Source organism: Eptatretus burgeri, chromosome 16 (assembly GCF_056783735.1).
Source record: "Eptatretus burgeri isolate ZD-2024b chromosome 16, Ebu_testis_v1, whole genome shotgun sequence".
In the NCBI taxonomy this organism is placed as follows: Eukaryota; Metazoa; Chordata; class Myxini; order Myxiniformes; family Myxinidae; genus Eptatretus; species Eptatretus burgeri.
In genome coordinates, this window is record NC_140976.1 from 31869678 (window position 1) to 31891635 (window position 21958).

A 21958-nucleotide genomic window follows, 5' to 3' on the forward strand; every position below is an offset into this window, starting at 1 on the left:
TACTGCTCTACGTCTTCTCTCACCTCCTTTTATTCTTGCATCCTCTTCCCACCCTCCCCCAGGTTTCTCCAAGGTGCATGGATTCTGCCAGTAACCCACTTCTGGTGAAACTTACAGAATCCAGGCTTACTGCTCACCTCCTTCATCCATTCCTCTTTTCTTTCACCTGTGGAACCAAATTTTCTCACTCTGTTCAATCTCAGTCTTCCCTCCAGGGCTTCAGCTCCTTCTTGGTTCATTCCCCATTCGTACTCATGTTTTGTTCAAACAACTGAGGAAGCTAAAACAGGCACTCTGCAGTCAGCCTTGATTAAGTGCACCCACCTCAAGGATGGAACCCTTTACTTGCTTTAATTTTGTAGAAAAAATACTTCAAGTTTTAAACTTGGCTCTGGATAACGTCGACATTGAGAAAAGTTGGCCTCAATCCTAAATAACTTGTAAGGTCAGAAAACACTTCTTAGTTTCTCAGTCATGCCAGGCTTAAGAAATGCAATTATTCGTTGGTGCAAAACTAGTGGTCGAAGAAAGAGAAGAAGAAATGAAGAGAATAGACGAATCAGAATCTACGTGGATCTGCCGGCAATCAGGGTGCCATCACTAGTGCAGATTACTCACGGCTGAATTACTGACCGAATCATGCAATGTTATTGAAATTTCCACATGGGGTACCCTTCACCTGCCGAAACTTTGATTACTCGTCAAGCAACATTTGTGTTCTCCAAGCGATTACTCTGCGTTGAGTGGCGACCCGTCCAGGATTGCAACTCGTGCCAAACAAACTGCTTCGGCAAAAACGACACCGTTTAGAGCATGGTACGTGAATGGAGGGGGAACAGAAGTCACTACCGGATTCAAATCACTACAACTAATGGTGATAGTGAGACTGCTCTATTGTTACTTTGGTGTCGGGCTTTGTTTTGTCAGACAATGAATCACAATGCGACCTGCATTCCGATGTTTGTTGTCATACAAAAGTGTGGAATTCCCATAATAGTTGCCTTCTTATGCATTCTCTCTGTAAACATTTGGATCAATTATATTTTAAGAATGAAATTTTTTTTAAAAAGAGGTGAATGGTACTGATGTTATTACACACGTAATAGATGGATGGATGAATCGATGCAATTAGATTATGATAAAGCACAGAACTACTGTGAATACTCAACTTCTTTGACAGTTATGAGGAGCCAGGTTAACTCTACACATGTTACATATAGTACTAAATATTGCCAGAACCTTTGAACCTCGACCTCTCACCCTGGGACCCCCCATTTATCGCTCTTACTGTCTCCTTATATCACACCAACCCCACTCCCCCCACCCCAACCCCCCTCTCTGTAGGTGGCCCCTTTTTTTAAAAAAGGAGTATATATGGAGGGAAAGGAGGTACCAACAAAAGGAAATTGAACATAAACGACTTATTTTGTAAAGCCAATACAAGGCTGTTTGTGTGCCGGCAGCATCAACAGGTCTGGGATAAAAATAACCACAGTGATCTCAGGCCCGCACTGCGGCTGTCTGCCTAAAAACAAAACAAAACCAATAATAACAACCAAGTTTCAGGTTTTCAACCTTTTCCTTTTTATAATTTCTTTCTGAAAAAGAAAGTTCACAAAACATTAACCTCCTCTTGGCATTCCATTAATTCTGGGAACCGAGTTCAATGGATCAAACGATGAAGCCATAGTCTGCTAAAAAGACCCATGGCCTATCCCAAGACTAGTTCTCAGCTATTATCCACAGTCACATGCCTGACCATACACAAAAAATTAATCCATCCATTCATTTACAGAACATGCTACAGATTGCCATAGGTCCATCAAACTGTTGATGCTATACTTGACCATGCGAGGTACAAACGAAACATCTGTCGATTCACAAGCGACCAACTTTGTCCATTGCAATCCCTACTTTTGTACAAAGGCCTGTGAAACTGGCCGAAACCGACGTCCCATAAACGACTATGTTCCTTTTCATGGAGGCGTCATTGGTGCTGCCCTGTCGAGACCTCTCAAGCTGCCGTTTCTGCCAAAGGACAATGTTTCCATAGGCCCGAAAAGGCTTTGTGGAGCATCACAAGGAAGGCATTACAATTAATGTGCAAGGTTGGAATTCTAAAATTGCTGCACAGTATTACAGAATACGTCATTTTTAGCAACTGACACTCCAGTTGTGTCGAGGAAAGAAGCATTTCCATTGTGAATGATTCCAAAAAAAGCCAGTTGAACATGCACCGACAAAGTAACAATTTATCGGCAAATCCTGATGAGCAGTCGAGCCCAGGTATTTGGATAAACCGGTCGACCCAACAGCCAACCTTACATGGATGTCTACCGGCCATGGAAAGAAATTTCATCACCAGGGTAGGAATTTAAAAAAAAAAATAGAATCTGAAGGACTTAAAATGTCCAATTATTTCAAGGTGGGGATGAGTATGGCACAGTAAGAGTTGTGGGAGGAATGCACGCCCTGGGGGGGAGGGGGAGAGGGGTGGGTAGCCCTGGGATCAGGAGAGACTCGAGGCGAGGGGGGAATGGGAAGTAGACGCACCAATCTCCAGGGTTTTAAGTTTTAACCGCCAATTGTTAAAAAACAGACAATGCTTATTTTCCTGGTGAAGACACAACGATGGGGATAGACAATCTATGTTGAAATAATGGTGGGTTCTTATTTAATTATTTCACATTATCACCATTTTCCTTCCAAAATGCACAATCGCTTCTCAGGTGTCTGGGCTTGGTTTGAATCCTGACCCAGCGATAAACTGTCATCCTGGCATGTCACAGGCAGCGTGAATCATCGATGTGTGTGCCGTCCCTCGGGTGGATGTTAAACTGGGTGTCCTGTCTGCCAACATGAGTCGGTGGACGTTAAACATCCCATGGTGTCCTTCGTGAAGAGTAGGTGAGTTGTCGCCGGCACCATGACACACTCACTACTGCTAGGAAGGCAATAGTAATTAAATCACACAATATCATCCTTGCCAAGAAAATGCTTCGGCAGCACTGATGCTCTGCAACAGAGTATGGTGTATCAGAATCAGAATTTCCTGATAATTCTCACGAGATCCGATGAGAATGTTATTGTTGAATGCCGACGGAGTCAAATTATCCTTTCTTCCCATTTCCTCCTTATACTCAACGCTTTCCACCCTATTCTCAGCCCTCTTTTTCCTCTCTTTTCTTTGTTTTCTGTTGGAAAAAGTTAATTTACCGCCTGCGTACATTGAACGGTAATATAGATATTGCTATGGTTCCACTGAATGAAAGCCCGTGTGGCCAATTTAGAACCCAATTAAAAAGCTTTCCAAACTAAGCTATAAAATAAAGGCAGCAGCTACAAAATAGAAAAGGATCAAGGAAAACAAAAAAAAAGGGGGGGGGAGTGAAAGTTTTTAGGATGAGTCAAAAGGTTTTTTTTTTTTTTTAATAAATACATGAATAAATAAATAAATAAAAATAAAAATGTCGATTACTTTGGATTAAAAAGGCCCAAAATAAAACTTTATTCCAATGGAATCAGAACTCACCGCCGATGTGAAACATTTGGTGTCACTGGTTGAGAAATGGCATCACAGATGACAAACGTCCGGACCAAGTCTTGCTTGTGCAAGACTATATTCCTTCATTCGGGGGGGGGTGGGGGGGGGACTGAATCCTTTGTATTTTTTATCTTGATAAATTATTCTTTTTTATATAACATTCATCACTATACGCAAAGTTTGTGCATAAACAATATACATGACAAAGATATTTGTGGAGATCAGTGTAGTTTTACAAGTACAATGACTTTAGTAAATAATGAACAAACACACATGGTATTGTGATTTAAACAGAGGTACCCTAAATAATTGGCCAGGGATGGGATCGAGGTGGCCAGGAGGTGTGATTGATGTATAAACGAAGAATGTGGTCATCAATGGTTATATATTTATTGGTATGCCATCCTGATGAGGGCAAATATGCTTGAAAACCGGATCGGCGGCTCCGTTTGATGTTTAACTGATGTTGACCATGTAATCTTTGTCTGTTTGACAGAGTCAACGGGCTGAGGCCTCCGGATTGGAGATGATGCTTTAGTGTTGGACTTTATGTCCATTGGAGATCGGGGGGAGTGCTCGTCACACTCCACATATTTTGATTTACTCACAGATCGCATCACCTGTCTTCCGGTTGAATGGTTTGCATTTGCAGCAACAATCGTCTGGGTGGCAGACGGATGGTTGTTCTTTGCGGATTATGCGGTTTTACCGTGTGAGACAATCTGCGGCAATTTTCACCATAACAGCCAAGAGGTGTGATTGAGATATGTACATACATACACACACTTGTGGGGTATGCTTACACATTGTAAGCAATAATGAACCATGCTTCTCTGTTGTCTCGGGCTGTTCACCTGCATTTTTTTTCATTCATTTATATTTTCATTTACAGACACTTTCCAATGGTTCTGTGATTTTTTTTTCCTGGTGTACCGGTTTCGATGTCCATCGGCACACAAAATTTCAGCTTTCTATGTCACCAGGAAGGTACTGAACTTTAACATCAGTCAGTCAATCAGTGAATCAGTGGTTAGAATGAGCTTTATATATTAGATACCTGAGTTTGTATGTGTGGGTGGGTCATAAGTGCCACCCATTCTACAGGCCACACCTTCCCCTCTCTCCACCTGCTGTCACAAACACCACCCATTAGCAAGGCCACACCTTTCCCACCAGCCATCCAGAAATTGCCACCATCTTTTTCGCTCTGCATGTTCAAAGGTCTCCGGTGACCATTTGAAGACTGAACGAATCTTTAAGTAAAGGTACCGTTTTGAGGAAACACCTAATTTGAGTTGTATCAAAATGTGTCTAACGCACATTTTGTTTGCAGCAATCGCAGTAGCGGTCTCATAAACATCGCCCAATGAAGGTATGTTCTTATATTGCAGAGGAAAGAAAATCGTGGTCTTTCATTAAAAAAAAAAAAAAACTTTTGGTTTTTCACCTGACTTTTCAAGGCTTATAAATATACTAATGGATATGCAATTCACAAAGGACGTGAAGTAAATAAACGAAAATTGGCTTGGTCATGAAGCTGTAATTAATTAGTTGGGAGGCTTTAATTTAAATAAATAACTCCTTTTGTCGGCATTTTGTATGTACCGTACGCTGTCGAGATGTTTAAAGGTGTGTCCAGGTACCAAGTGGCTAGCTAGCGCTTGCCAAGCCAGCTGTTCCTTAACCGTTTTGAATGGAGTGCTTGCTTGAGTGCTTAAGCCACTTGTTGAGCTCTCTATAAGAAACTTGGTAATAGTGGGGAAACAGCATAACAATTGTGCATTTTGTGAGCAAAGCACCAAATTTGTCACACTAGTAGCTTATCATATTATGAACAGATTTGGATATTGGGCCATCTCAAATTCAGCCACTGATGGCTGTGGCAGCCATTTTCCACTGCAATCAAAAATTTGAGATGGCCCAATACCCAAATCTGTTCATAATATGATAGGCTACTTGTGTGACAAATTTGGTGCTTTGCTCACAAAATGCACAATTGTTATGCTATATTTAGCTAAGTTGCCCCACTATAACTGAACACACCCCAGATTCATTACATGGCGACGAGGATAAAAATTTATACCGTGACTTCATTCAGCTATTTCAATGAATTCGTCCCTCAGGGGGCAGATTTAGACAAGACACGTGGCAAAGTTAGAGCTGACGAGGCAAGTTATATGGAACGAATCGGAAGCAGGTTTTATTTGAATTGTTTCTTTTCTCAAACGTGGTTAAAAACTCTGCAAAAATTACTTTGTGGGAGGAGGGAGGAGAAGGGGTAGGGTGGGAAAGGGGTAGGGTGGGCCAGTATCAGGACCTGGGCACAGTCAATGAACTTTGCCTCGAGACAGGATAGGTCAATAGGAAGACAAAACGCAGATCGGAGTCGATGCATCCAGGATTCGACAAGAACATGTAGTGGTACGAGAGCAGGATGGTGGAGAGTGCAAGTGAGCGAGGCTCCGAGCAGGGAAACGGCCCAGCCAGAGGATAATTTCCAGACACATTGACACATTCAGTACATATCTGTCTTACTTTCCCGAAATCTACTTTGTTCACTTTGGACACATTGAGCATCAACTGTGCCAACTGCTATTTTAAGAGCGCACCGACTCCCACCTCACGTCATTTTCCTCCGAGTCAAACGCAGTCACCACCTGCACCTCTCTCTCCATGTCCCATCACCCCATCTACTCTCCTCTTCTTCCTGCCCCCTCCCCCCTCTTTTGTTGAGTCCAACGTAAGCCCGCTGGCTTGCATCCGGTTAGCGAGACGCCACAAACACGCCTCATACTTCTCTCTTTCTCTCCATCCCTCTTCTCTTCCTTACCTCATTTCCCCAGAATGATTGAGGCACACACCTGTGCTATAGAACTGGACAAAGTAACTGAATAAGAAGGGGTTCTGTGCTTAGGGTAAGAGCTTTTGTTCTGTGACACTGCTTGTAAATATGTGCCGTTCGTTGAAGCAATATAAAGCGTTTCCCAACCTGTTCAATTGTCAGTTTCCATCAATTGGTTAAACATGGTGTGTAGCGTGTGTAACTAGGAATAGGGAGTTCACCGGCACCACTTCATTATGGTCAGCCATTAGCCAACGTTTCCAATTACAGTATCGCTGGGCCGTTTGAATGATTACAGTGAAACGTTGAGAGCACAGTACTCTAACTGGGGGTGGGGGACGGGGATATAATTCACTGATAAGGTATAGCAGATTTAAACACCGTTTCCTGCATGAATTAAACATTCGTGGTTGCTTAGCAACTCGCACCATCACGGAATTTTCTGCAGTTCGTCAGCCGGTTAAAGGATTCAAGAAACCCCCTCATGACCTCCTACCCCAAATAAATAAATATATATATGTATATATATATATATATATATATATATATATATATATATATATATATATATATATATATATATACATATATATATATATATATATACATATATACACATACATACACACATATACATATCCTGGTGTTGGCGTAGTGGTTATGTTAGCGGCTTGGGATCCAAAAGGTCCTGAGTTCAAGCCCCGTTGGCCAGTTGAATTAATACACACCAGGGGGTTGCCTCAGCCTGTCATCCTTCCGAGGTCGGCGAAGTGAGTACCAGTGTACTGGGCCCGGTGTATAATCCGGTTAGAATAGGTGTACCATATCCTTGTTTGTCGTAAGAGGCGACCAGGGTTGCGTCAGGAAGGGCATCCGGCGTAAAACCTGTGCCAAATCAATATGCGGATCATAATGAATGATCCGCTGTGGCGACTCCTAACGGGAGCAACCGAAAGAAGAAGAAGATTATATATATATATATATATATATATATATATATATATATATATATATATATATATATATATATATATATATATATATATATATATATATATATATATATATATATATATACATAAACACACACACACACACACACACACACACACACACACACACACACACACACACACACACACACACACACACACACACACACACACACACACACACACACACACACACACACACACACACACACACAGTGCCTATAGAAAGTTCACACCCCATTTCAAAATTTTCACTAAGGTTTGCTTTATACCCTGGAATTAAATTTCATTAAATCACACTTTTTCCACCTATATTTACTCATCGTAATCCACAACTTCCAAATGAAAAACAAATTCTACAAATTTCAGAAAATTAATTAAAAACACAAAACTAGAATATCTTGGTTAGATAAGTGTCCACCCCCCTGAGTTAATACTTGGTGGAAGCACATTTGACAGAAATTACAGCTGTGAGTCTGTTGGGATAGGTCTCTACAACTTTGCACACCTTGATTGAGCAAAATTTGCCCATTATTCTGCAAAAAACTGTTCAAGATCAGTCAAGTAGCGTGGGGAGTGTTGATGAACAGCAATTTTCAAATCATGCCACAGATTTTCTGTTGGATTTAGGTCGGTGCTCTGACTGAGCCATTTATCTTTTTGTTCCTGAGTCACTCCAGTGTAGCTTTGGCTGTATGTTTCGGGTCATTGTCATGCTGAAAGGTAAACTTCCATCCCAATTTCAGCTTTCTTGCAGTGGACAGCAGGTTTTCCTCGAGGATTTTTCTATATTTTGCTCCATCCACTTTCCCTTCTAGCCTGACAAGTGCCCCATCCCTCTGCTGATGAGAAACATCCCATAGCATGATGCTGCCACCACCATGCTTCACAATAGGGATGGTGTTCTTTGGGTGATGTGCTGTGCTGTGTTTGTGCCAAACTGTAACATTTTGCGTTTAGGCCAAAAAGTTCCATCCTGGTTTCGTCAGACCACAAAACTTTTTACCACGTGGCTTCAGCATCTCCGGAGTGGTTCTTTGTATACATCAAACAGGACTCAAGGTGGGTTTTTTTGAGTTGTGGCTTTCTTCTTCCAACCCTACCATGCAGGCCCGACTTGTGGAGTGCTTGGGATATTGTTGTCACATGCGCACAGTGACCAGTCTTTGCCATAAAGACATTTCGCTCTTTCAAAGTTGCCATTAGCCTCTTGGTGGCCTATCTGATCAGTCTCCTCCTTGCATGGTCATCTAGTTTGGAGGGTTGACCTGATCCAAGCAGGTATTGGTGGTACCACATGCCTTCCACTTCTTAATGATCGTCTTGACTGTGCTCCAATGGATATTCAAGGCCTTTGAATTATTTTTGTATTTTTAATTAATTTTCTGGAATTTGTAGAATTTGTTTTTCACTTGGAAGTTGTGGAGTACGAAATGTAAATAAAGGTGGAAAAAGTCTGATTTAATGAAATTTAATTTCAGCCTATAAGGCAACGAAATTGTATAATTTTTTGGAAGCATTACGGGGTGAAATTAAAGTGAAGTACGAGATCGATTTAACATTCAGATGAAACCTCACAGTTTACTCTGTATCAAACAGTAAAGAGAACACACTATTGTAGAACCAACAGCAGAAAGGAAGAAAGTGGTCAGTGGAAGAGGAGACTTAATTATGCTCAGAAAATGACAACATTCATACTTAAAAGGTCCACCTTACTGGGTAAGAAAAAAAAAACAAAATCGTTGCATTCTTTTAAAATTGAAAAAAAAAAATACTACTTAGTGCTAATGTGCTTGTGTGGAAAGCCCATAGTTGCATCTGACCACAGACTTGGCACTAACCAATCATGTACAAACCCAAGAAGTCAACAAAACAAGTGTGGCAATACGAGAGAGGGAGAGAGGGAGAGAGGGAGAGAGGGAGAGAGAGAAACAAAAACGCTCATGGCACACATCGACTAACCACAATGCAATTCACATTTACTAAATCCAACGCATAAGAAATCCTGCCGATGGATTTGAAGACAGAAATTATTGATGGTTTATGATCGAGCTCAGGAGCTCTAATCAAGTTCCTGAGTGCTATGAATCACGTTGCACAAAACTTTAGCACTATATTGTGGGCAATGCTAATTATAATGTGAACTTAAAAGTAAATTCTCCTTTTCTGTTGTTTTAAATTTCTACACCACAATAATGTCAATCATCTGAACTACGTTCCCCTTTCAATCTCTCAATAAAGGGTTTTTCCACATAGATCACCATGAGGCTCAAAGGGTCCCATCACCGAGGTGTTAGAAACCACATTTCTGATGGCGTGTCAGCTTGCTTGCACTGCATTGTAAAATCAAAAGCATCCTGCAGGGGGAACGTAGACTTGGCAGTCTCATCTGCAATCATGTTAATGTAAAAAACAGAAAAGAAATAAAACCATTGCATTATTTATTTTATGACTACACATGCCGTTGGACCAGTACCATGACCACAGAAAACAAGTACTGTAGTCGTGAAAAAAACAAAGATGTGCAAAACCAAATTCATAGAATATGGGCACGATGGGCTGAATGGCATCATTCTGTGGTTCGGTTGCTTTCCTTGCACAAATACACCCTCAAAATATTGTGTGGTAATGTTTATCAGAAGTGACAGCTCATTGGTTTACCACAATGATTACAGAGCAAGGAAAACATAATTAACTGGAAAGTTCAGAGAACGCTTTGCCCTGCGCAGTCTTGAAGAAAAAAAGGACATAGGAAGGGTCTTTTCAACCCCTGCTTTGCAATTCCGATCATGATCTGCATCTCCTACAAGCAGAAATTTTGCCTAAATCTCGATATTCCCCAATGTTGAGAGCACGAGTGGAAAATTTGATTGGTGCGACGATGTAAAATGCAATAATATTTTGGCCAGTCATGCTAAACGGAAGGGTTTGAAAAAGTGCCAAAAAGGCAATTTGTGTTCTACAGTGTTCAATATATAATTCAATTGAAGCAAAATAAAGGTTTAGGAGTTTGTAAAAAAGAAAAAAGTACATTTTTTTTTAGGAAGTTTACCACCATGTCGTTTACACCACCATATCCAACAAGTTACACTCATTATCCATGCCCGTCTGTGTCCTTACAAACAGTAAGTTCCCTGTTTGAAATGATTTTCAATTTTGTTTGACTGCGAGACAGGCAGAGGGGGTGGGGGGGGGGAAGTCTTGCTCATCTGCGCATGGGCGAACAGGACAAGATTCTATACAATTTGCCATATTCAGAGCCAAAGTACTGCTAAACTGCTCTACAGTATTCAATATATAGATTTCAATTGAAATGAAGTACTTCCTTGATCACAGACTGATGTCTGTAGACAGACGGAGGGAACAAATTGCTCAATCCCGCTTTGCGCATCACACAGAAGAATGAGAAAAGCTCGTCAACTAAAAACTAAAGCCATACATGCAAGACTGGCTCAACTCCATCCATATGAGAAGAGGGGGCGGGTGCTGTTCAGAAAGAGGGGGCGGGTGCTGTTCAGAAAGAGGGGGCGGGTGCTGTTCAGAAAGAGGGGGCGGGGGCTGGACAGAAAGAGGGGGCGGCTGCTGTTCAGAAAGAGGGGGCGGCTGCTGTGCAGAAAGAGGGGGCGGCTGCTGTTCAGAAAGAGGGGGCGGCTGCTGTTCAGAAAGAGGGGGCGGCTGCTGTTCAGAAAGAGGGGCGGCTGCTGTTCAGAAAGAGGGGCGGCTGCTGTTCAGAAAGAGGGGCGGCTGCTGTTCAGAAAGAGGGGCGGCTGCTGTTCAGAAAGAGGGGCGGCTGCTGTTCAGAAAGAGGGGCGGCTGCTGTTCAGAAAGAGGGGCGGCTGCTGTTCAGAAAGAGGGGCGGCTGCTGTTCAGAAAGAGGGGCGGCTGCTGTTCAGAAAGAGGGGCGGCTGCTGTTCAGAAAGAGGGGCGGCTGCTGTTCAGAAAGAGGGGGCGGCTGCTGTTCAGAAAGAGGGGGCGGCTGCTGTTCAGAAAGAGGGGGCGGGTGGTGGTGAGAAAGAGGGGCGGGTGCTGTTCAGAAAGAGGGGCGGCTGCTGTTCAGAAAGAGGGGCGGCTGCTGTTCAGAAAGAGGGGGCGGCTGCTGTTCAGAAAGAGGGGGCGGCTGCTGTTCAGAAAGAGGGGGCGGCTGCTGTTCAGAAAGAGGGGCGGCTGCTGTTCAGAAAGAGGGGCGGGTGCTGTTCAGAAAGAGGGGGCGGGTGCTGTTCAGAAAGAGGGGCGGGTGCTGTTCAGAAAGAGGGGCGGCTGCTGTTCAGAAAGAGGGGGCGGCTGCTGTTCAGAAAGAGGGGGCGGGTGCTGTTCAGAAAGAGGGGGCGGGTGGTGTTCAGAAAGAGGGGGCGGAGGCTGTTCAGAAAGAGGGGCGGGTGCTGTTCAGAAAGAGGGGCGGGTGCTGTTCAGAAAGAGGGGCGGGTGCTGTTCAGAAAGAGGGCGGCTGCTGTTCAGAAAGAGGGGGCGGCTGCTGTTCAGAAAGAGGGGGCGGCTGCTGTTCAGAAAGAGGGGGCGGCTGCTGTTCAGAAAGAGGGGGCGGCTGCTGTTCAGAAAGAGGGGCGGCTGCTGTTCAGAAAGAGGGGCGGCTGCTGTTCAGAAAGAGGGGCGGCTGCTGTTCAGAAAGAGGGGCGGCTGCTGTTCAGAAAGAGGGGCGGCTGCTGTTCAGAAAGAGGGGCGGCTGCTGTTCAGAAAGAGGGGCGGCTGCTGTTCAGAAAGAGGGGCGGCTGCTGTTCAGAAAGAGGGCGGCTGCTGTTCAGAAAGAGGGGGCGGCTGCTGTTCAGAAAGAGGGGGCGGCTGCTGTTCAGAAAGAGGGGGCGGCTGCTGTTCAGAAAGAGGGGGCGGCTGCTGTTCAGAAAGAGGGGGCGGCTGCTGTTCAGAAAGAGGGCGGCTGCTGTTCAGAAAGAGGGGCGGCTGCTGTTCAGAAAGAGGGCGGCTGCTGTTCAGAAAGAGGGGCGGGTGCTGTTCAGAAAGAGGGGCGGGTGCTGTTCAGAAAGAGGGGCGGGTGCTGTTCAGAAAGAGGGGCGGGTGCTGTTCAGAAAGAGGGGCGGGTGCTGTTCAGAAAGAGGGGCGGGTGCAGTTCAGAAAGAGGGGACGGGTGCTGTCCAGAAAGAGGGGGGGGTGGGGTTCAGAAAGAGGGGGCGGGTGCTGTTCAGAAAGAGGGGGCGGGTGCTGTTCAGAAAGAGGGGGCGGGTGCTGTTCAGAAAGAGGGGCGGGTGCTGTTCAGAAAGAGGGGGCGGGTGCTGTTCAGAAAGAGGGGGCGGGTGCTGTTCAGAAAGAGGGGGCGGGTGCTGTTCAGAAGCACCAAGCTACCCCTATATACAGCACCATCAGAGAGTATTCACACCCACTGACTTTCACATTTTGTTTTGTGACAGCTTTAATTTAAAATGGATTGAAATGAGATTTTTTTTTGTCACTGAACTTCACAAGATATCCCAAAATGACAAAGTGAAAACATGTTTTTAGAAATTTTTTGAATCGATTAAAAACGAAAAGCTGAAACGTTTTGCGTCAATAAATAAGTATTCAACACCCTGAATAAATACTTTGTAGAAGCGCCTTTGGCAGTGATTACAGCTTCGAGTCTTCTTGGGTATGTCTGTATCAGCGTTGCACATCTGGATTTGGGGATTTCCCCCCATTCTTCCTAACAGATTTGCTCAAGCTCTGTCAAGTTGGATGGAGAGTGTTGGTGAACAGCAATATTCAAGTCTTTCCACAGATTCTCAATGGGATTCAAGTCTGGGCTTTGGCAAGGAAACTCAAGGACTTTCACATTCTTGTTCTGAAGCCATTTTAGTGTTGCTTTGGCTGTATGCTCGGGGTTATTGGCCTTTTTGGATCGTAAATCTTCACCGCAGTCTAAGGTCTTTTGCACTCTGAAGCAGGTTCTCCTGTATTTGGATTCATTCATTGTTCCCTCTATCCTTACAAGTCTCCCAGTCGCTGCTGCTGAAAAGCATCCCTACAGCATGACCATGCTTCACAGTAGGGATGGTGTTAGAAGGGTGATGAGCTGTGCTCAGTTTCCACCAGACTAACGCTTTGCATTCAGGCCAAAGAGTTCAATTTTTGTCTCATCAGACACAGAATCTTTTTCCTCATGCTCTCAGAGTCTTTCACGTGCCTTTTTCTCATGAGTGGCTTCTGTTTGGCCACTCGCCCATAAAACCTAGATTTGTGAAGTACTGTAGAGATTGTTGTCCTTCTGGCAGGTTCTCCCATCTCAGTCAAGGAGCTCTATAGTTCTGTCAGAGTGGTGATTGTGTTCTTGGTCACCTCCCTGACCAAGGTCCTTCTTGCCTGGTTGCTCAGTTTGGTCAGACGGCCAGCTCGAGGGAGAGTCTGGGTAGTTATGAAAGACTATTGATGGTGCTCATTGTGCTCTTGGGAACTTTCAACACCAGAAATTGTTTTATTCCTTTCCCCTGATCTATGCATCCTCACAATTCTATCTCGGAGTTTGACGGACAGTTCCTTGGACTTCATGGTGGAGTTTCTGCTCTGACATGCACTGTCAACTGCGGAACCTAATATAGAAAAGGTGCGTTTCCTTCTAAATCATGTCCAATCAATTGAATTATCCATAGGTGAACTCCATTCAAGTTGCAGAAACATCTCAAGGATGATCAAAGGAAACTGAATGCACATGAGCTCAATTTGGAGTGTCATAGCAAAGAGGTTGAACACTTATTGATGCCGGAAATTTCAGCTTTTCATTTTTAATAAAAAAATTTAAATTTCTTAAGACATGTTTTCACTTTGTCATTATGGGGTATCTTGTGGAGATCAGTGGCAAAACAAAATGTCAATTTAATCCATTTTAAATTCAGGCTGTAACACAACAAAATGTGACAAAAATCAAGGGGGGGTGAATACTTTCTGAAGGCACTGTACCACTTCCCTTCCCACCAGATTTTTCACAAGAAAAGGGAAGGAGCAAATGCATCCCGAGCGGGAGTAGAGGGCCGGGGGGAGAAGTTGAGGTCAGACGGATAAAAACCAGCAGAGAGGTTTCTAGAAAATGTAAAAAAAATAATAATAATAACTTTTAAAGGAGAGAACACCAACCTATCTGCGATGAGCCGAACAATGCATTTCCCCATTTCTTTGCTATTGAATACAGATTGATTTTGTGAATAAACATCATTATGCAAATCACACAGGTGTTTGGGGAAAAAAATAAATAATGAAGTGACCATAATTGGGAGACAAGAACCTTTCTGTGGTTTACTTTTGTAGAAAGTGAGTGCGCTTTTTACCCATGTTAACCCATCGGCATCAAGGACATTCAAAAGGTGTAAAAAGCAAAATAATACAAATAAAACAATGTGATATTAAAGGAATGCTTCCTCCCGTAAAACAAAGGGTTAATATACCACGTTGGGAGCTGGAGCTGTGGGGAAACTGCCAAGCATGTGGTTAGTAAAGATATGAACACTACCGTTCCATAGTTGTTGATAAAATAAATAATCAGACAATTCTACTAACAGGCCAAGCTTGTAATGCACACAAAGGTGGAAAGAAGATTCAGCACTTGATTACGAATTTCTAAATAACAATTCGATCAACAAAATGGGTTACGCATTTCACAACGGACTTACAACTTTGGTGCAAGTAGTGTTTGCATGTTGAGAGAACAATCCGTTTCCTTCTGATAATCTAGGCAACGTAGCTTTGTGTGAAGTTCTACCTTTTTTTGTTTGTTTGATGTACTGTACTAGTTATAGACTGTTGGTGCTGCCAAAGACTTTTCTTGGCAAGGGTTGCACTGGATGGTTTGCCATTACCTTCCCAGCATTGTTTGTCTATGCTCTATTCTTTTAAATGCTGTGTCTCAAGCAAGGAAGCAGCATGTACGATTTAAATAAAAAAAAATAATGATCATAAAAAGTCTTTGGTATGACTTGTCAGGGTTTGAAGGACCGAACTCCAGACCCATAGCAGACGCTCTAACCATTACGCCATCAAGTCTGGTTTGGTTAGTTCGACATTGCGCATGGAAAACCTACTGTTTGAAGGATCAAATTAAAATACCCATTAAAAAAAAAAATGGCCCCCTTCCCTCAAGAACCTCATCATGAGCACAGACCTGAAGATAAACAACTTTTTCTTGTAATCATGGATGTGCAAAGCACCCACCCCCTTCTGCTTTAGAAACAATTTTTGCACAGGTCTTTAATATTGCCAATTGCAGGGAAATATTGCTGGTTGCAAGCCAGGCCGAGTTGCAGGCACAGAGGGCCTGCCCAAACATAATGTCCCTCCAGGGGAAAAGGAAAAGCGAATATGTAGTCGGAAAGTAAAATATGAAAAGTGAAGACAGTTGGAAGGAATGGGGCAACTAATTGTCATCATTCGTATGCAGCACATGGCTTTGGGCTAGCATTCGGTCTTGTAGGGGTGCAGCAGTACTACTAATGCAGTGCCCACTGTAGGTTCGAGCAAGAATTTGTAATTTGTTAATGGCGCCGGCGATAGCTCACCTACTCTTCAAGAACGACACCATGGTATCTTTAACGTCCACCAAATAATGCTAGCCCAGGGGATGCCCAGCTCAATGTCCATCCGAGGGACGGCACACATATTGATGAATCGCCCTGCATGCAAAACACCAGGATGACAGTTTATAGCCAAGTTGGGATTAAAACCCAGGCTAGACAGATCAGAGGAGAGTGTGCGTACCTCCAATCTATCCTAGGTCAATGGACCTTCGGTGAGATTCTATTGCAGGTCTTATGAGAGACAAAGCAGGAATTAATATCTGACAGTCACAGCAAAAACAACGATGCCACAAAAAACTTGATCACCGGTAACCCATCGTGATGGCCAAGACCCAGCTTATTATCACAATCCGAACACCCATCTCCCATCAAGTTATCGACAAAAATGAAAAAGCCAATTGACTTTTTGAACTTTCATGATCCAGCAGGGATCCATGACCCCAAACCTTCACATGTTCGAGGAAATATGATTTTGTGAAAACTCTAGCAAATTAAAATGTGGTTTTCCTCATTTCGTTTTGCACTCGCCGTGAAGTTTCCTGAAGACCGAGTTTCACATTCTCGGTAATTTCCTTGATTTGTTTTGCATTCAAAGCATACGCAGGCCGACATGTTTCATCCAGAACATCCAATACCTCAAAAACAATGGTAACCAATCGGAATGTCATCATGATGTGCTCAACATGGCTGAATTGAATAATTTAGGGAAATGCACGTATTGAGTGTCGGGAGAGCAGATACAAGAATATTGTAACTGAAAAATATAAGAAGGAGAATAATCAGGACGGGGTGGTTGGGATAAGAAGGAAAGGAGGTTGAGAGGAAGAGAATGGAAATTTAAGTGACATCCAAGGAGAAAGAAGGGGAGAATTGGTCTGTAAATGATGGCCCTTTAAGTGGTTGTCAGTCCTTTCGCTCCAACAGTGTAAGCAAGCGTAGAGCTGGCCTGCACAGATATGAAACATGACAACCGTCAACAACTAATTACATCAGAAAGCCTATCCCCGTCATAATAGCCATATAAACACACGTATACATTATATACATGAAGATGCAAAGCTGGGCAGATTGACAAAGTTTTAATAAATTAAAAATCAAGGAACAGAAAAGAACAACAGTAAAAGAATGCAGTGGCAAGAAAACGAATGCAAAGAGGGCTAACAAACAGAGGCAGACCTGCAGAATGGCAGAAGCTACCTTTGAGATGAGCTCATCGTGGTTGGCCAGGTGCGCGCGGCAGTGCACGCAGCTGTATTTGCGATGACAGTTCGGCAGGTATGCCTGGAAGGTTTTCGACTTGGTCAACTTGACCATGGCGTTGTGCAGGGTGCCAGGCGCTGGGCCAGGGCCAGCTTCGGCAGCCGGCGGCGGCTCGGGCCGTGGCGACACGCAAGCGGTGAAGCGGCGTGGGCAGGGGCAAGGGAAGCACTGCAACACGCACGTCCACGCCGTTGTTACGCAGGGACAGGGGGCCGCGGCTCAGGCCGCAGGGGGCCACCCTCGCGCCTCGCCGTGGCTGGGGGGAGTTTGAAGAGCAAGGTGGGGATGAGGATGGATGGTGAGATAAAGCATAGAATTCCAAAAAAAATACATCAACACATTCTAATGTTGTGGAGAGAATGGGAACAAGACAGCCAACTTGATGCATAGGCATCTTCAGCAGCACGATGCTTCAGGCTTTCATTAGGTCCAAACTAGCAACATGGTCCTCAAACAGGATTGTTGCGAGGTAGCTTGTCCATACAAATGAAAGGGTGTTGCCCATGCTATAGTATTAACGAGCGTTTGCACCGATAACAGCCGTCACATTTAAGACTTTCATCACCTCTACCGAAACAACTTTAATTTAACCGTGGGTATCTTCTTATTTTAATTGTTTAATCAAAGCATTGCATTACTTTAACTGTACCTTCCCCCCCCTTTTTTTCCTCCTTATGGAAAGTCAGCAAAACAACATTTCACTTTGGTACTTTCCACGATACCAGTGAATGGGGTTGCAAACCTCACTCCTAACCATGAGAAAGGTTCGAGACTGATCCCCAAAACGACAGACCTTCAAGTCTTCTCCTAAACATACGCAAAGTAATGGTGTTGATCATTGCAACCAAGTCTGTCTCTGTCTGTCTCTGTCTCACGAATCTCTAACAACCAGTTTCACTTCCGACAATTCTGTCCCACCTTGCACATGTTACTCCTTCTGACAACAGTGGACAGATGTCCTGAACCACAAGCTTCAGGACATCTCTCTGGATATCTTTCATGGCTTTTACATGATCTGGTATTCAGACTTGATTAGCCTGTCTGCCCATGCAGCAGGAGTCAGGGTTTTGTCATTGCTTCCAAGTTTTATTTATTTATTATTTGGTATCAGTGTGTGTGTCCAGGCCAGAACTTTTTATCATTTGAGTTTTTGTCATCAAATTTTCAACAAACCCTTGTCATGAGAATATGGAGAATACCAATGTTACTTTTTCTTTTTGCTGTTCTTTTCCTCAGGTTTAGTTTGAGTACAAATCCGATGTGGATGGACCCTAAATTGAGATGCTTTCTAGTTTCCAAGTTGGTTTCATCTGGTATTCAGAGCACCCTCCTCAAGTGGTTGTCCGGCTTCCTCCATGAGAAGAGGCAAAGTGGCCTGTGATGGTGTCCTCAGCCATGATCTTTCCCTTCAAGCTGGCTTTTCACAAGGCAGTGGATGAGGATCTACATTATACTTGATCAATCCGATATATTTCTTTATATACAAAGTCGAAGGCTCGAATGAATGGTGCACGTGTGCACGCACGCACACCTTGGTGGAAGTGCCATCATTTCTCGGAATACTGTGGGTACCAGTGATGTCACAACAATCAATGCTGCTGCTTTTCTCTCCGCACTCAGTTGGGCACTTCCTCAGAAGGAATTCCCTCCTCCCCATGGACACCAACCAATGAGGATTTTCCCTGCTCTATCCCATTAAATGCTGAGTGTCAAGCAAGGGAGTAGCAAGTACCTTTTTTTTTTAAGTCTTTGAGATGACTTGGTCGGGGTTTGAACTGCCAACCTCCCAGACTCGGATCAGATGCTAGAACTATTACACCACAGAGACTTGAAAAACCAACTTTCCCATTTTGCCAATGACTACAACCTGGGGAAAAGCAATAGTATATATATATATATATATATATATATATATATATATATATATATATATATATATATATATATATATATATATATATATATATATATATATATATCACTCTCGTGAAAGACAGGCTGATACTGAATCACTTTCGTCAGACCTGGATAAGATAAGCAGCTTATCAGCTAGTTGACATCAAATTCTGTTAAATCACATGCTGCAACACAATCCAATCCACTTATCTGGAGAAACCACTGAAAGAGGTGCAGTTGCTGGAACTCTTTGGGCTATCTGCCACAACCTTTCCTGAGAGTATCATATTACCAAACTCGCATCAAAGGGTCGGCATTCTCCATACATCTAAGGCATTGCTGAGACGCACTGAGCTCATCACCATGTACAAGGCTTTCATACGGAGCAACATCAGAGTATGGCTTCACAGTCAAGGCGGATGCTCCCGATTTCCACCTTGCTCCTCTTGAGGTGATCAGAAACGAGGCCTTCTGCACCATTGGAATCTCAAGGACTGTCACCTTCCCACAGGTGGCAAGTAGGTGTGCTCTGCTTTATACAAGCTTAAATAGCTGGGCCTTGCTCCTCCTGCCCTCTCCTTTCCTCTACTCTCCACAATCCAACCCAGTTCACAATCATTTATCTTGAGGCCCTCATGACTCATTTTTGTTGTTACCCCCAAAATACTCTGTTAGTACAAGTAAACCTCCTGCTTTGTTTTTTTTTTTTTTTTCAACGACGCGTAAACCATTTTATTGAGTAAACCATGTGGCTGAAGCAGTCTCGTAGCAAGTTATATTGATCAGTTTGCCATTGCTCTTCAATAACCCTAACCCTTGTATATAAAAAAATATAAAACCCCAAAGAGAGCCAGAGCTCTGTCAAGATAATGCTGGTGTGAATATAACAAGCAAATAACTCTGACAAGTTTGTCACAGTGAACATAGGCACAGCAGCAGATATTCTTATTTGGATTTCACCATGATGTTGACTTTATGAGTACAGTGTCAAGTTTTGTGCATTTAGTTAGTATGCTCGTGGAATTAGTCTGAGTAGCAACCAAAAGGCCTTTCTTTTTTTCCCAGAATGAGGAAGAGGTCATTCAACCATATTCGGAGTTATGTTGAAAAGCCGCTGTGGTGGTTTGGGGATGACCACATGACCAAATCCTTACCATATGTATACACAGAAAGAGCACATTCACACTGTGGTTCACCACTTTGTTGAGGAGGCAGAAAATACAACTAACTAAATAAATAAATAAATAAATAAATAAATAAATAAATAATCAACACATCCTGTGAGTATCGAAAACAGGCAAAGAAGACAGAGCAAAGTTTGATCTTAAAATTTTCAGCTTTCAATGGCCATCCGAAGGAGTAAAATCAAAACCTCACTGGTCCGCAGAAGCGGCATTTTGATGATAACATCACAATTCAAGAAATTATGGTTCAATAAACAAAATGTTTATTTTATGTCAATTAAATCACAATTATTTTAAAATTAATTGATTGCGTTTTCTTGCATATTTTGCAAATTATCACATTTTTGGAAAGGTCAATTTAAGTAAGAAGTGAGTGCATCGATTCCAACAATGCTCGACAGGAACATGCCAACTTTGAATGGTCATATTGCTGAGCATTCTCTTCATCAGAGGACAGAGTGCTGATTTTGTACTCTCGTACCCTTTATAAATTGCCATATTCCATCTGGATTCGATACTGCAAGTGCAATAAACATGCGGAGAGGGCACGACTTCTCTCCCGTGCTATGATGTCACCAAAAAGACCTGATGCTAGGAGCTGGGTGTGGACCATAAGCTCCATGAGTTGGCACATGCTCCACTCGGCAGTCTTGTCCTGACATCCTCCGTAAAATAATTTGGATCGGTCACAACTGGGACTTGCCATTTTTCAGTCGTTTTCAATACTGACAAAAAAGTTGCTGAGTCAGTCCATTGGTCAACAAAATTTACTACGTTAAATTTACTATTAAGAAAAATCGCTGTTGACACAGCATTAGTAGATGTCATTGACTTAATGGTTTCACTGATCACCATCCCAAGGCTAACATGATCGACGAGCACCACAAAGGGATGGATTTGAAAGTTATTTTCACAGTCATATTTTTCAGTTGTCAAAGGACCAGCAGCTTGTGACGTTTACCGGTTCCTGGGTGTTACTGCCGGCCATCGGTCAGCGGACCAGTGATAAAATTGAACACTGCAAAGCAATGCCAAATACGATTCCACCACAACTTCCATTTATTGAAAGGCACAACCAAATTGTGCAGTTCATGCAACCTTCTACCAATAGTCGATTTTATTGCAATTTAATATTAATACCAGGACAACTTTGCAATGATAAACAACCGACATTGATGATACCTCTCTCTGTGCGGTCTACCCAAGGTGTGGTTCTATGCTGATGAAGCAGTCTTATAGCAAATTGTATTGAGCGGTTTGCCATTGCCTTCCCATCAGGACTCTGAGAAGGAAATCAGAATTTGTTCAGGATGCCAGCAGTAAGTAACTCACTGACTCTTCACAGAGGAGTTGTGGGATTTTCAACATCCTCGAGCAAATGTGAAAGCACTGCATATAAAACATTGCTCTCACTCTCATTCCTTTCTTCAAGCCTCACTACCTTTTGTCCCTCAACTCCGCTGTTGCTGTGTGGACCTTTTATTTTGGGTGGCAATTTGATTTTAATGGCAATTTTGGCTCGAACCAGCCTGTGATCGCTGTAACAATCAGCAGTAAGCATAACTCTGGCGTGTAGTATGTCCCATACGTGCACGAGAACATAATCCACAAGGTGCCAGTGCTTTGAACATGGATGCCTCCAGATGCTCTTAATCTGACTTTCTGCTGGAATAGAGAATTGGTGATATGCAGTTCATGCTCTGTGTAGAACTCCAGCAGAAGTCAGCTATTGGCAT

At 43.2% G+C, this 21958-nt stretch overlaps 1 protein-coding gene across 8 annotated transcripts in view; it reads right to left on the bottom strand.

Annotated features, from left to right (window-relative positions):
• YPEL1 (yippee like 1) overlaps positions 1 to 21958 on the bottom strand; it is a 95744-nt gene that overhangs the window by 52916 nt on the left and 20870 nt on the right. For 4 of the 8 annotated variants that reach the window (XM_085860614.1, XM_085860615.1, XM_085860616.1 and 1 more), the window contains one exon: positions 17059 to 17398. The exons of 1 other annotated variant lie outside the window; for it this stretch is intronic. In XM_085860614.1, coding sequence (XP_085716740.1) covers positions 17059 to 17196 — 138 coding nt within the window. In that variant the 5' untranslated portion in view covers positions 17197 to 17398. Of the gene's footprint in view, positions 1 to 4601; positions 6925 to 17058; positions 17399 to 21958 lie in introns of those variants that run through there. 3 more of the 8 variants (XM_085860618.1, XM_085860613.1, XM_085860619.1) reach the window with 3 other exon arrangements.